This window comes from Orycteropus afer, unplaced genomic scaffold, assembly GCF_000298275.1.
Source record: "Orycteropus afer afer isolate SDZICR_OR568_19922 unplaced genomic scaffold, OryAfe1.0 scaffold00452, whole genome shotgun sequence".
In the NCBI taxonomy this organism is placed as follows: Eukaryota; Metazoa; Chordata; class Mammalia; order Tubulidentata; family Orycteropodidae; genus Orycteropus; species Orycteropus afer.
The window spans coordinates 1,314,128-1,325,865 of NW_006922039.1; the positions used below are offsets into that span (position 1 = coordinate 1,314,128).

Below are 11,738 nucleotides of genomic sequence, written 5' to 3' on the forward strand. Positions count from 1 at the left end.
TGGAGAAGGATGTCATGCTTGGTAGGGTGGAGGGTCGACGAAAGAGGGGGAGGCCTTCAACGAGATGAATTGACACAGTGGCTGCGATGATGGTCTCAAGTATAGCAGGGATTGTGGGGCTGGCGCGGGATCGGGCAGTGTTTCGTTCTGCTGTGCATGGGGTCACTGTGAGTCGGAAACGACTCGATGGCACTTAACAACAAATGACCCTGGAAGATCCGTGGGATTGGAGAAGAGTTGGTTTCTTTGGTAAAAATGGATTCCATCTCTCCACTATAATAACTATTTTCATTATCAAAGCTGGTGTAACTAGGAGCCAAAAGATGACTACCCCAGCAGGGTAGAGGAGCAGCTGTCCTTTGTTACTCAGGACTGCTGACTGGTCGGTCTGGAGAGAGATGGCCTGAATAAGAACAGCCTAGAAGTCCTTCAGACATTCCCGGCTTGGCCGGCAGGCCAGAGATGAGGCTGAATACAGATTTTTTTCCTTCCTCTTCTTTTTTAAGCAAAAATATTATTACATCTTAAAACAGTGCACTTCCTGCAATAATGGAAATGTTCTGTATTTATGCTATTCATTGCAGTAGCCACTAGTTACATGTAGCTTGAAACATGGCAAATGCAACTGAGGAACTAAATTTTTAGTTTTGTCTAATTTAATTGAAATTTAAATATCCTTTTATGAGTAATGCCCATCATATAAGACAGTGCAGTTGCAGAATATAGTCGAGCAATAGAGACATTATCCATTAGTAGCTATGTGTTCTTGTTGTTGTTATGTGCTGTCGAGTCGGCCCTGACTCATAACGACCCCTCCTTGGGTTTCCTAGGCAGTATCACTACGGAAGTAGATTGCCCCATCTTCCTTCCGAGGAGTGGCTGGTGTGTTTGAACTGCTAGCCTTCTGGTTAGCAGTCAAGTGCCTTAGGCACTATGCTACCAGAGCTCCTAAAACAGTAATAGTAAATATGGTTTGCTTATATTTAATATAATGACCATAACATTCTTTTTTTCTCTAAAAATACACAGTTTAAGGAATTGTTGTTGTTGTTATTATTTGCCATCTAGTAAGGAATTAGTAGATTTAAATTTGGTAATTTTCACATTTATCAATAGCTATGAAAAGAAAAATATTTCCCTTGCAATACAAAGAAAAGCCATATTTTTAATTGGTTTATATGAATTAAAATGTGAATAGAATGCTTGCTTGAATTACATGAATTAAAAATGAGATAACCAATACATATTGAAATTTAAATTAAAAAATAATATGGGGGAAAACTGATTATTTTCATTTATATTTCTGTAATGCCACCTTAAATTTCATAAAAAGCATCTGTGTTTTCTATGAAGATATATTTATATTATGCTTCTGCATCTGGATAAACGTATAAGTAAATCTCATTGCAAAAAGAAAAAAAACAGTTTGTAGAAATATCTCTAAGCAATTCATAAGAAAAAATAAATGATGTACTTAGGTATTAAGAAAGATTTACTATAATACTTTGGTAAGTAAAATGAAAATATGATATAGTATGTACTTATAAACTACCATATATTCTAGCAGTCTCAGAAAACTGGGTATCAATTATTAGTGTGTAAATTTTAGAATCTTGTTTTGTTGTTGTTGTTATGTGCTGTCAAGTTGGACTCGACTCATAGTGAACCCTCCTTGGGTTTCTGAGGCAGTATCACTACGGAAGTAGATTGCCCAACCTTCTTTCCGAGAATCTTGTTTTAGACACCGCTATGTCAAAAGTATAAACAAAATACTCAAATGTTATCTTGTTCTTGTGTGACAGAACACATGAAAGCAGTATCGGTAACTGATCCTTGCCACATCAGCAACTTTTCTGTCAAGAAATATATTGAATAAACACACACAAATATTAATAAATCACTTATGTAATAGTCATAAAAATCCTAAGGTCTTCTTGTGATCTTTTCTTCATGCCCACCAGTGACTTTATGCATCTCACAACACTGTACAGGACTCCTCCTGAGAGCCAGTCGACAGTATTCCTCAGTCAGCTTGCAGGATCATTGTTTATCTGTGTAGAGATCATCTAACTGGAGTTCAGAGGACTGGATTTTTTTTTTCTTCAAAATTCCCATATCATGACCTAATGGGATGAGAGGAAATACATGCTTAAGCTATATTTTCCTACTTGACATTTTGGCACATCAGTTTCAAAAGTTAATTAACTTTTTGATATTACTTCAAGATAATTTCATTTTCAATGTCTGTTCTTTTAGGAAAAAAAATGAATTATTTGTATTTTATGCAAGTTTGTAATTTTATTAGAATATCCTTTTTTTTTTCTTCTGGCAAAAGTTTCATTTGTATTAAATTTTATACACATGTTAATACATTGGGAGTATATTTTGCAGTTGATTGTTATTTTGGGTGGTGAAAAGCATCCTAGCCAACTGAAATCTACAGTAACAATTTAGTTCATTTGGAGTAACCATGGATTACTTCACTTTTTATAATTTACTTATTATAGCTTCATTTATCACATGAAATTTACTGACAGGTATGTTTTTTTGAATTCTATATACTCCTTTCTTTGGAAAAGTTTAATAGTTTAAATAAATGAGTTACATTTATTACTACAACATTCTACTACCTGAAATGTTACAGACCATTTTCTAGCACAACCTTCTAGTTTTACAAATGCCTAGAGAAATTATGCAACTTGCTGTGGTTACAATATGCGTCATAGGCAGAGCTGAGACTTGGAACTCAGGTCTTCTGGCACCTATTTCTGAGCTGATCCTACTATATCATAGAGCTTAAAGACATTGAAAACTGGTCTCATTACATCATTACATAAGTTAAAATATGTTTTCATTCCCTTTTTTTTTCAGGGTCAAAGTATATTTGGGCTTGATGTCATTGAAACACCAGAAGGAGACAAGATGCCACAACTGATTGTTCAAAAGGAGTTAGATAGGGAAGAGAAAGATACATATGTGATGAAAGTAAAGGTTGAAGATGGTGGCTTTCCTCAAAGATCCAGTACTGCTATTTTGCAAATAAGTGTGGCTGATACAAATGACAACCACCCAGTCTTCAAAGAGAAGGAAATTGAAGTCAGTATACCAGAAAATGCTCCTGTAGGTACATCAGTGACACAACTCCATGCCACAGATGCGGACATAGGTGAAAATGCCAAGATTCACTTCTATTTCAGCAATCTAGTCTCTAACATCGCCAAGAAACTATTTCACCTCAACAGCACTACTGGACTTATCACAATCAAAGAACCACTGGATAGGGAGGAATCACCAAACCACAAGTTACTTGTTTTAGCAAGTGATGGTGGATCAATGCCAGCAAGAGCAATGGTGCTGGTAAATGTTACAGATGTCAACGACAATATACCATCAATTGATATAAGATACATCATCAATCCAATCAATGGCACTGTGGTTCTTTCAGAAAATGCTCCCCTCAACACCAAGATTGCTCTTATAACTGTGACGGATAAGGATGCTGACCACAATGGAAGGGTGACATGCTTCACAGATCATGAAGTCCCTTTCAGATTAAGGCCAGTATTCAGTAATCAGTTCCTCCTGGAGACTGCTGCATATCTTGACTATGAGTCCACAAGAGAGTATGCCATTAAACTACTGGCCGCAGACGCTGGCAAACCTCCTTTAAATCAATCATCTATGCTCCTTGTCAAAGTGAAAGATGAAAATGACAATGCTCCAGTTTTCACCCAGCCTTTCATAAGTCTTTCTCTCCCTGAGAATAACTCTCCAGGCATCCAACTGACAAAAATCAGTGCAACAGATGCAGACAGTGGGCGTAATGCTGAGATCAATTACCTGCTAGGTGCTGATGCGCCATCTGAATTCAACCTGGATCATCGTACAGGCGTTCTGACTGCAGTGAAGAAACTAGATAGAGAAAAACAGGAAAAATATTCTTTCACAGTTTTTGCAAAAGATAATGGGATGCCACCCTTGGTGACCAATGCCACCGTCTTAGTGACTGTTCTTGATCAGAATGACAACAGCCCAGTTTTCACTCACAATGAATATAATTTCTATGTCCCTGAAAACCTTCCAAGACATGGCACAGTAGGACTAATCACTGTAACTGATCCTGATTATGGAGAAAATTCTGCAGTTACTCTCTCCATTTTAGATATGAATGATGATTTCACCATTGATCCACAGACTGGTGTCATCCGACCAAATATTTCATTTGATAGAGAAAAACAAGAATCTTACACTTTCTATGTAAAGGCTGAGGATGGCGGTAAGACATCACGTTCTTCAACTGCTAAAGTGACCATAAATGTGGTCGATGTTAATGATAACAAACCAGTTTTTGTTGTCCCTTCTACCAACTACTCCTTTGAATTGGTTCTACCATCCACTATTCCAGGAACAGTGGTCTTCAAGGTAGTTGCCATCGACAGTGACGCGGGCATGAATGCAGAACTTCGTTACAGCATTGTAGGAGGAAATGCAAAAGGTCTGTTTATAATTGACCAAATAACAGGCAACATTACACTAAAGGAAAAATTTGTAGTTGCAGATCTTGGTTTACACAGACTAATAGTCAAAGCTAAGGACTTAGGACAACCTGATTCTCTCTTCAGTATTATAATTGTTAATCTATTTGTAAATGAGTCAGTGACCAATGCTTCACTGATTGATGAACTGGTGCGCAAGAGCATTGAAAAACCTGTGACCCAGAATATTGAGACAACTGATGCGTCATCACCAACCAGTGACTATGTCAAGATCATGGTTGCTATCGTTGCTGGCACCATAACTGTCATCTTAGTAATTTTCATCACTGCTGTAGTAAGATGCCGACAGTCCCCACAACTTAAGGCTGCCCAGAAAAACAAGCAGAATTCAGAGTGGGTTACTCCAAACCCAGAAAATAGGCAGATGATGATGATGAAGAAAAAGAAGAAGAAGAAAAAGAAGCATGCCCCTAAGAACTTGCTGCTTAACTTTGTCACTATTGAAGAAACTAAAACAGATGATGCTGACACTGATGGAAATAGTGTCACACTAGATCTTCCCATTGAGCTGGAAGAGCAAGCCATGGGCACCTACAACTGGGGCACTACCCCTACTACTTTTAAGCCTGATAGCCCTGATTTGGCCCGTCATTACAAATCTGCCTCTCCACAGCCTGCCTTCCAGATCCAGCCTGAAACTCCACTGAACTCAAAGCACCACATCATCCAGGAACTGCCTCTTGATAACACCTTTGTGGCCTGCGATTCCATCTCCAAGTGTTCCTCCAGCAGTTCTGATCCCTACAGCGTTTCTGAGTGCAGCTATCCAGTGACAACTTTTAAGGCCCCTGTGTCTATTCACTCCAGGCCGGTAGGTAATCCAAGTTTCTAACTTCATTTTATATTATTTTCATATGAAATAGAGCTTTACAGAACTATTGAGTTCAATGAGAGGAAAAATACTTATTTTGCAGAATTCTCCAAATTGCTCTGTGGGTTAAGTTTGGTAGAAAATCAGAATAAAATGTCTGGTGATTTAGGCAAATTACGTGTAGAATGATGATGATAATAGGGGCAATTTTGTCTGTAGATGGCAGTATGACACTTCCTAGAGGATATACCAGAAAAACTCTAAATCAAGGAAGAGTTATAGCACTGTCCTTAGTCAATACCATTGTGTGCATAAGTTTCTGAACAGCCTGGGCTGCATATATCTCAGTAAATCTTTTCAGAATCCTATGAGTACCTCTTAATACTAATGATGTTGAGAATGTCAGATTCACATGGGAAAATCTGTCTACTCAAGGTGTCTAAATAGCACCAAGTGATCTTCTTCCACCTCATCCTCGCCATGGCCACACAAAGAAAAATAGCATCATTGTCAGGTTAGGAATTCACCCTTATTCTTGTTCATAAAATCTATCATAGATCACACAATATGACAAGAATGGAATTAGAAAAATGAGGATACATGTTTCTCAATCTCATCTTCAAGCCAGAAATTGAAATATATACAAGACCCCTATTTTAAATATTTAAATATTGGGAGCTCTGGTGGCATAGTGCCTAAGGCATTGGATTGCTAACCAGAAGGCTTGTGGTTCAAATCCACCAGCCACTCCTCGGAAGGAAGATTGGACAATCTACTTCTGTAGTGATACCGCCTTGGAAACCCAAGGAGGGGTCACTATGAGTCGGAGCCATCTCGACAGCAGCGAGTGATTTAAATATTTGAATATCTATGCAAGTTACTTAGAGCCTTTCCATGGACATTCTTCAGAAACGATAACTTGAAAAATGAAATACGTTTCCTTTCTATAATGGGCATAAACAAAAATATGGCAAATTAAGATAGAAAAGTCCATGCAGCATAATTTAAAACCCAATAAAATTTATGAAAGCAAGAACTTGCATTGTGCTTTTTTTATCTGTATTTCATGAGGAAAATGAAAAAAAAAAAAAAAAAAACAAGATCTATAAATTAAAAATACATTATTTTAGTTGGATTGTTTCCTTAATAAAGTCAAATGATGGAATCTTTCCACATTTTTCTTGAAATCATGCCACATATTGACTTCATTGTTTTTTTGTATTTGTCTTAATCTCACTTTCAGTGAATAAAGGCTTTTGAGAACTTATTCAGGTTTAACACAATGGCAACAATGAAAATCAGAATAGGTTTTCTCTCACCACATGTTATAGTATTGAAGTCTATCAGAGTTCAAGACAATGATGAAAATAATTTATGTTAGGTTGGGAAATGGCTTTAAGAGCTAAGGTCATTCAAAGATATGAATAGTTAAATTATACAATGATATTTAACTTTTTGTTGTTGTTGTTAAGCATGTAATACAGGCAAGGTCCTAATTCAGTTGTGAGTGAATTTTTATTATAGTTCCACCGTTATGCTGTTGAAAATGACAAAATAGAACTCTTGTGTTTGTGTGGAGCATTTCTGTTATGCTTTGAGTGAGTTTACAGGGCATTAGTTATCTCTAAAATTTGTATGAACCCTATGCTTCCCAGCCTAGCTGGAGCGTAGATAAGTGACAAAAATAATAGATGCCTAACATCTCCTCAGGGTGTATGTTTGTTTTTATTTAACCATTCAAAACAGCACTCTAATAATATAATTCTTATCCTTATTATTCTACATATCTGACAGCTTTCTCAACAGAAGAGTATCCATTAAGATGAACACTTTATGTGTGTCGTGTATTTAATACCACTTTTTCCTGGAATAAATTTGTGATTAGTTTAAAAAATAGTATACAAAGTATGGGGCTTGTGAATTACATTTTCAGATCATAATTTTTCATAGATTGGTTCATGAATCTAGTTAAAAGAGCAAATTCTGGTTTCAATTGTTTTTGAAAGCGTGGAGAAGTTTTATGAGCTAGACATGTTTTTAGTGCAGTATGAATAAGCAAAGCATGGGTGATGAAAAATTGAAGTATTTGATAATTATTTCCCTCTTTCAGTTTTTTTCATATTCTATAATTTCTTTAAAATTCTATAAAATTGATAACTTTTCAAGATAACATTTCATATTATTCAGCTAAGAGATTTTGTCCTAAATGCAAGATGAAAAGTCTCATGAATCAGGCAAAATACAAAAACTAAATGGTAATAATTGTTTTTATTAGTTTTTATTAGCTAAAACTATTATCTTAAATTCTATGAGTTCTGAGATGACTTACTCAAATTATTCATTTCTTAAAAAACAGCTAAATAGTAGATTTATGTCATTGGTTCACAGTTGTTTCATATTCACTACTAAGTATCTTCCGAAAATGAATTGGTGAACTTAAGCAGACTAATATGATACTAAAAATAATTTGAATCATTATATTTTGTGCTACATTTGCAATGTTCTTCACCTTTTCTATATACTTTTCCACTTGTGATTAATTCCAGAAGAAGCATCTTATATTCACTGACTTTGCAGAATGCTAAAAAGATAAGTGAGCACTAAAAAAGAAACTATGTATTTAAAAATTCAAATACAGTAGGTGTCTTCTTTTTAAAGAAACATCACACAAAATGGGAGAAAACATCAGCCAATACAATATAAATTCATTGTTCCTTAAGGGAATTCTGACCGTGTGAGAAATATTACTATTACCAGAGGCAGAAATATTCCAATCAATTTTATACAAAGTGAGGAATGTGGTTTTAAAAAGATGGTTTAGAGAGATATTTACAGTTAGTTCATTACCCATCTGAATAGAAATATAAAAGTAGAGCTATAAATTGATTTTAAGTGGCTGCAAAATATAAGGACATTTATCAGAAATTTCATGGTTAGAAAGGGAGAATGTTTTGTGTAGATTTTATTTTCCTGACTAGAGTTTTGGGGAAAAAAAAGAGGAGGGTACATTTATGGGATACTTTCATGTTAGCAATGCATCTACTGCATAAAACCATCTATACTTGGAGAATATGATGCTCTTTTTAGGTATGCGTTTCTATGCTTATTCTGGAAGGCATTTTTGTACATACTGTAGAAATGAAAAATATAAGATTTAAGAGGATGAATCTATAAATTACCTTCTATGAATACCTTCAGTGTTTCAGAGCAAGTAGATAGCATTTTGTTGGTATGACCCTAGAAATACTGTAAATATAAATAACTATTTTAGAATAAATTTTGATAATCATAAAAGATATATACTGCCCAAACCAAGTCTTGTTTATGATAGCAGTCCTATTAAAATATTGTGAATATTATACACTTGAATAATGGAGACAAGAATAAAATTGAAAGTACCATTTGTTTAAAATACCAGTTTTGGAGAGCCTTTTATGTACTACTCATTGTGTTAGACATATATTTGAGGTACTTCATTAAAAACAAAATCATAATAAATTTCTATCAATGGAGTTGGAATAGTTTTGTAATTGCAGAAATATAAAAAATAGTAGAAGGTTGAGATATTTATAAGGTAACTCATGGATGTAACCATGCTATACGTGTTATATCTGGAACCAAAATAGTAACAGCAGGCTGACTTAGCTTGGAATAGGATTGGCATTCACCATAGTTAAATTTAGTAACATTAATTCTATGCATCTATTTTTTTTGTAATGTGAATTTTAGCCATATAACATGCTTGGCAACTGAGACTCCTAGAACACAATCATTGATTTTGATAACATGTTATTTTTCTTGTCCTAGACTGATTCCAGGACATCAACTATTGAAATCTGCAGTGAGATATAACTTTCTAGGAACAACATAATTTCATTTCCCTCCCCCCAAAATTCCAATGATTTGTGATTATAAAATTTGGCTAAGATTTTGTGATCTGAATTTCCCATTATAAAAGCAAGCAAAACAAGACCACTTTAAAATGGATTTCCCATTGAATCTTATGCTTATGTTAGCTGATATCTGGCAATCACAATTTAAAATCTGTGGAAGAAACAGTACAGTGAAATAACAATTTTATCATGCTGTTTCTCTGTGTGCTTGCTCTGAATGGCAACAACTGTAATGTAGTATAATACTGTCCTGGTGTACACAATGATAGTTAATACATCAAACATGAAACATGGAGTTACATGCCCTGTCTGATTGCTGAAGAGTTAAACATCATCTCCGGGGGTTTGGAAGTGAAGCTGAACTATCCAAGCTACCCTTCTGAAAGGTATCCAGGGCAAGATATTATTTAAGTCCAAAAAAATAAGATGAATGCAAGCCAAAAAACTTAAATTTAATTTTTATGAAAATGTTAACTATTATAGTGTTGCTGAGAAATCACTGTAATTAGTTATCACACTGTTTAAAAGTTGGATGATATAAAATAAACTTATTGGGTGTTTATGGTGACTGTAATCATCTTGTTCCACTACTTTCATCATTAAAAATTATTTTTGTTGTAATCATATTTCTCTTTTTAAAATAAATACTGAAAGAGAAAACATTTTTTTCTATTTATATCTATCAAAAGGAGAATGTAAAGTTCTTTATACTCCCTGATATTTTGAAAAAAATATTGATATTTCTTGTATTATGAAATAGAACTTCAGTCATATTAGGGTAGAAACAAGGATTTAGGTAAGATATTTTTTAAAAGATTATATTTTAATTTTGAAACTGCCTAAAGTACTAGAGCCTCATCTAAATAGATCTATTTTATTTCTCTGGCATTAAATTACTGAGTATATTTAATTCTTTTGAGTAATTTGCCACTTAAAATTAATTCATTTTCACAGTATTTCCTATACAAATGAGTAAATCTCTCGAATTGAGGGTACTTTATATTTTATTTAGAAAAGAATGACACATTAAAATTTTGCACTATAACCCTTAAGCTGTTTATGCCTTACTAACATTACTAACAGAGTTTTTAAAAATAATTATTTCTTGGGATGAAAAGGGAGTATAAACGACCCTCATAATTATGACATAAAGGCTATGTTCCCTGGCTTTTGATTCAAATACAATTGTGTGTCATCTTACCTTGAAAATGTGAATAGGATTTACTCTATTATGTATGTGCATTAAAATTAGTGTATTAGTTGAAGTGTTCATGATGTAAAAGTATTTAGAAGAGGTTTATGTTCTATTTAACATTTCACATTAGTAAAATTCTTGTAATTTGATGTATAGGTAATATATTTGATAGGTTGATGTTAAAATTTAGTGTTTCTGTTGCCTCGATACAGAATCCCTTGTACCTCCAATGATGTAGAGTTCCTTGAACATACTTGCTATCTTGCTTTTTAGTTAGTTAACTATAACGATTGTGAATGTACCAACTTTTAATGGTAATGAAAAATGTCATGTCAGTTAGAGTATTGTATTATATACTTATAAATTACTGTTGTAGAAAAATGGTTAAAATTAAAATTTACCTTTGTACAAGTTGATGATATGGAGCCACTTAACAATTCCTCTCAATTTCTCCTTGATAAATATTTGACTCAAATCATTCTAAAGTATGTAAAAATCTAGCCAAATCTCTATGCCCCTGGAGTTCATACCTTTGCAAGTACCAAGATGTACTGATAATGGGGGTTCTATAATCCATAGTCTTAATTTAATTGTGAATAAAATGATGATGCCCAAGAAAAAGAATCACCAATTCAAATATTCCATAAAACACTACAATGGCTTCATGACCATTTGAGTATAGAATTGTTCATATAAATTATAAATTTTTAATATGATCGTGTCATGAAGCCTTTTTTTCTCCTTTTCTGAATGTTCTGTGAGATAAAGGAGAATACGTGATTTTCTTATTGTACCTCAGTGACCCTTGTCACTGTCATAAGAAAAACTCCTAATTACTCCTTTGTATATGTGAACATGAGAATATCTTGAAATAGTTATTCAGAATATCTCAATGCATTCCTCAATAGTTTTATGAGGTTACCTTTGCAAAGGATGAAAATAGAAACTTGTTTTCAAAGCTGCAAGTAATTCCATCTGTCAGAATGCAACTTCTGTAAGAAAAGAATTAACTTGCTTTCTATCCTGCTCTCTGGGCTAATGCTTAAACTAAACAAGATATGCTGATGATGTCAACACCAAAGTGGTTCTGCTTACTATGGTGAGCTACAGTATTTATCAGCATAAACAATGATGATTTATATTTAACCATATTTAAAATTGGAGTACTGAATACCATTGATCTATGCCTCACCTATGCTTGAGGGAATAAAACTACCGTTTGAGAAAAATATGAGCAAACATTGAAAACTAGTTTCCCACAAAAGCTGAAGAGGAGAACAATA

At 34.1% G+C, this 11,738-nt stretch overlaps 1 protein-coding gene across 1 annotated transcript in view; it reads left to right on the plus strand.

Annotated features, from left to right (window-relative positions):
* PCDH11X (protocadherin 11 X-linked) overlaps positions 1–11,738 on the plus strand; it is a 900,527-nt gene that overhangs the window by 41,678 nt on the left and 847,111 nt on the right. Inside the window, exon 2 of the mRNA XM_042782740.1 lies at positions 2,872–5,367. Coding sequence (XP_042638674.1) covers positions 2,872–5,367 — 2,496 coding nt within the window. The remainder of the gene's footprint in view (positions 1–2,871; positions 5,368–11,738) is intronic.